The sequence below is a fragment of the Octopus bimaculoides genome, chromosome 29, assembly GCF_001194135.2.
Source record: "Octopus bimaculoides isolate UCB-OBI-ISO-001 chromosome 29, ASM119413v2, whole genome shotgun sequence".
In the NCBI taxonomy this organism is placed as follows: Eukaryota; Metazoa; Mollusca; class Cephalopoda; order Octopoda; family Octopodidae; genus Octopus; species Octopus bimaculoides.
The window spans coordinates 2714299-2718432 of NC_069009.1; the positions used below are offsets into that span (position 1 = coordinate 2714299).

The following is a 4134-nucleotide window of genomic DNA, read 5'->3' on the forward strand; positions in this document are numbered from 1 at the left end:
TTTAGCAGAGTTTCTACAGCTGGATGCCCTTCCTAACGCCAAGTCAGTCAGGCGGTACTGGCAACGGCCACGCTCAAAATGGTGTATTTTATGTGCCACCTGCACAGGAGCCAGTCCAGCGGCACTGGCAACGACCAAAATATAGAAACCATGCCAAATCAGACAACCGGAGCTTGGTTTGGTTCCTGGTCTCACCAGCTCCTGTCAAACAATCCAACCCATACCAGCATGGTGAAATGATGAAAATGAAACACAACAGCACCCTATCATTACTTTCCTCTTATCTGACTGGTTCAAACGCTAAAGGGTGACACCTCTGAGGGGTTATCAGGAAGATTTCAGACTGCACACACTGTATTTCTATGGTTCATTAGGATTGTGTGTACAACCAATAATCATTGGCAGTCAGCCTTTAACCCCTTTGCTTTCAGATTCCCTTTGCTTTCAGATTCCCCTCTGTTGAATAGAAAAGGGTAAAAACCCCCTTCGGTAATGAATGACTTTGGGATTGTACCTAGGAAGTTACCCACCAAGGGACAAATCTGGGAGAGGTTGTTTATGGAACACCAGCAGTCGCCCATGCATACTAATCTCTCCTCTCCATGCCATCTTATGTACATAGGGTAATGGGTAAGGACCTCCTTCAGGCATGAATAACCATGGGATTGCACCTAGGAAGTAGCCCTCCAAGGTACAAGTAGTCACCCATGCATACCAGTTTCCTCTCTCCACCCCATTATATATACATAGGGTAAAGGGTAGAGACCTTCAGTCATAGTAGACCATGGGATTGTACCCAGGAAGTTACCCTCTAAGACACAAATCTGGAAAGGTTGTTTATGGAAGATGAGCAGTCACCCAAGCATACCAGCCTTGCCTTTCCACATCACCGATTTTATCGAAGGGAAAGACAAAGGCCAGTACAGCTTGGCACCAATGACATCGCATTCTACAGCTGAGTGAACTGCAACAACATGAAATGAAGTGTCTTGCTCAAGAGCACAACACATAACCCAGTCCGGGAATCAAACCCACCTTATGATTGTGAACCCAATGCTCTAACTACTGAGTCATGCACCTTCACTGCTGAGAAGCCAGCAACATTAATACAGAATCCTTGATATTAGAAACAGCAGCCAAATTTCAATCAAATCATTTCTACAGCTGAGTTAACTGCAGCAATGTGAAATAAGGTGCCTTGCTCAAGAACACAATAGAGTCCGGACCAGGAATCAAACTCACTACCTCATGATTGTGAGTCCGACGCTCTAACCCCTGATCCACGCGCCTTCAAATGTAATGTTTATTCATTCGCATTGCCTGGAATTAATCATACATTACCTCATAGCTTTAAGATTTCAATGATGTACTTAGTTACTTTTCGAATGACATTGTAGGGTAGGTTTAAGAGACTGGAACTAGTCAGTTTCAAGAAATAGAGTATTTGGGCCGGATATGGTCAGTTTAACTCTTCAGCATTCAGATTGATCCACCAAATGCAACGCATATTTATTCACATTGTTTTCAACTAATCATGCATTATCTTTTAGCTTTGAGATTTTGATAATGTGTAGTGGCAGATACTGGTGTCATGTAACTGGCACCCATGCCAGTAGCACATAAAATCACCCATTACACTCTCAGAGTGGTTTGTGTAAGGACATCCAGCCATAGAAACCATGCCAAATCAGACTGGAGTCTGGCGCAGCCCCTCAGCTTACCAGCTCTGGTCAAACCATCCAACTCATGCCAACATGGACAACAGACATTAAATAATGATGATGGCTTAATTTTTAGAATGGCATTGTAGGGTAGTTGCCGAGAGGCTGGATCAGGCCAGTTTGAACATAAAACAGATGTTGGGCGGTTATGGTTAGTTTAAATGCTAAAGGGTTAATAAAGTTCAACACAACACAAACATAACAGAAAACAAGCAATGTGTGGTGGCATTCATACCTGGTCAGCAGGGAAGTTGAAGAGTAGCTGTCTGATTTGGTTACTGTAGTTTTCCTGCCACATGGTTCGAGCCCAAACCACACAATCCTGGAAACTGTGTGGTTTCTCATTGATCAGTGCCCTCTTAACAGATTCTAAGGTTTCAACCTGAACAAAAAGATACAGACATTTTACATATACATACACATATATACATATTCTTTTATTCTTTTATTCTTTAACTTGTTTCAGTCACTCAACTGCGGCCATGCTGGAGCACTGCCTTAAAGGATTCTTTAGTTAAGGAAATCAACCCCAGGTTTTATTCTTTGTAAGCCTAAAATTTATTCTATTAGTCTTTTTTGCCAAATTGCTAAGTTACGGGATTAGATCGAATCCAGTACACAACTGGTACTTAATTTATCGACCCCGAAAGGATGAAAAGCTAAGTTGACCTCAGAGGAATTTGAACTCAGAACATAACGGCAGACGAAATACCGCTAAGCATTTCACCTGGCGTGCTAACGATTCTGCCAGCTCGCCACCTTTATATCTGCTCTATAGCAAGACACCTGTGCTTGTCCCTCTACCTGCCTCCACCTTTGTCCCTTGGGAGTTTGCTCTAGAATCCCATCACTATCTTCCTCTTATCTCTTTCAGCCAGGTATCTCCTCTATAGAAAAATACCTGTGCTTGTCTCTCAGCTTACTTTAGCCATTAAACACCTGGCATGCAGCCACCCTACTCCATCTTCCCCTCCTAAACACTTCCTCTTAGTAGTGGGAGCTTTCCCCCCACCCTTGCCTTTTCCTCTTTTATGTCTTGCAAATTGATCAATAACCTCACTGGTTCGTGCTGGTGACATGAAATAAGCAACCAGTATACCTGGTAAAGTGGTTGGCATTAGGAAGGGAATCCAGCAATAGAAACCATGTCAAAGATGACATTGGACCTCAACACAGACCTGTGGCTTGCCAGTTTCCGGTCACAATGTCTTACCCAAGGTAGCATGGTAAACAGATGTTTAATGATGATGATCAGGTCAATGACACACATACACACTATATATATATATGTATATGATCCTCGGACTTGTCTCAGAGAGCAGAAACTCTGAAGATGATCTTACTCAGGCCTTGACAACCAGTCCAACCCACACAGATTTGGAAAGAAAAAAAAAATTTAAAAAATGAACACAAGGTCTGCATGTCCTACTTACCGGCTGGTTACCACCTAACTTTAAGATTCTCTCCATGAATTTAGGATCAGATATGTACTGAGCTGCATTCTCCATTGGTTGTTTGAAAAAACCCTCAAACTGGTCACGGGCCCACTAAAAAGCACAAAAACAGAAATCATGTATAAAGTCACTCAAGTTTCATCCATTTCCATCGTAAGTATATAATTCTTCTTTATCTTTAAACTGACACAATCAGATTCATAACATAATTCTGTGGAAAGAATTTACTTTAGTAATTACATTAAGAGTGAATGAGACATTGAACCAAATGGCTTAAAATTTTCTGCTTGAAACTCAATACATTTTACACACACAAACTGATTGACTGTTTCATGATGATAAGCTACAATATTGAAGGAAGATCAATCAGATTAAATAGTAGATAGATATATACCAATGTCCCCCCCTCCCCCTCCCACGAATTATCTATAATGGCTGGGGGATGATTTGAAGCTTTATCAAAGTACTGTGATTATTTTGTCAAATATGCTTATTTATTCACAACGTTTAGAATAAACCAAGCATTATCTTATAGCTTTGAGATGTCAATGATGTATTTATTTTAGAATGACACTGTAGCATAGGAGGCTGGATATGGCCAGTTCATCCATTTAGTATTCAGATTACTGTCAAATGTAACATTTATTCACATTGTTTTGAATTAATTGTGCATTATCTCATAGCTTTGAGATTTTAATGATGTGATTGTATATTTTTAGAATGGCATTATAGGGTAGATGTGAGAGGTAGAATCTGGTCAGTTTGGACATAAAAAAAGGTAGAAAATTTGGGGCCGGATACGACCGGTTTAAATGCTAATGGGTTAATTAATGTTCAAAACTCCAGCTGAATAATGACAGAGATAATTTAACCCTTTAGCGTTCAGATTAATTTGTCAAAAGTAATTCTTATTTATTCACATTTAAAAAAAATTATCTGATATTATTTTGTAGCTTCAA

At 40.3% G+C, this 4134-nt stretch overlaps 1 protein-coding gene across 1 annotated transcript in view; it reads right to left on the reverse strand.

The window, feature by feature from the left end:
* Positions 1–4134, reverse strand: part of LOC106876734 (ubiquitin-like modifier-activating enzyme 1) — a 41243-nt gene that overhangs the window by 10663 nt on the left and 26446 nt on the right. The window contains exons 17-18 of the mRNA XM_052977834.1: positions 3155–3268; positions 1957–2103 (exon numbers count right to left, since the gene is read on the reverse strand). Coding sequence (XP_052833794.1) covers positions 1957–2103; positions 3155–3268 — 261 coding nt within the window. The remainder of the gene's footprint in view (positions 1–1956; positions 2104–3154; positions 3269–4134) is intronic.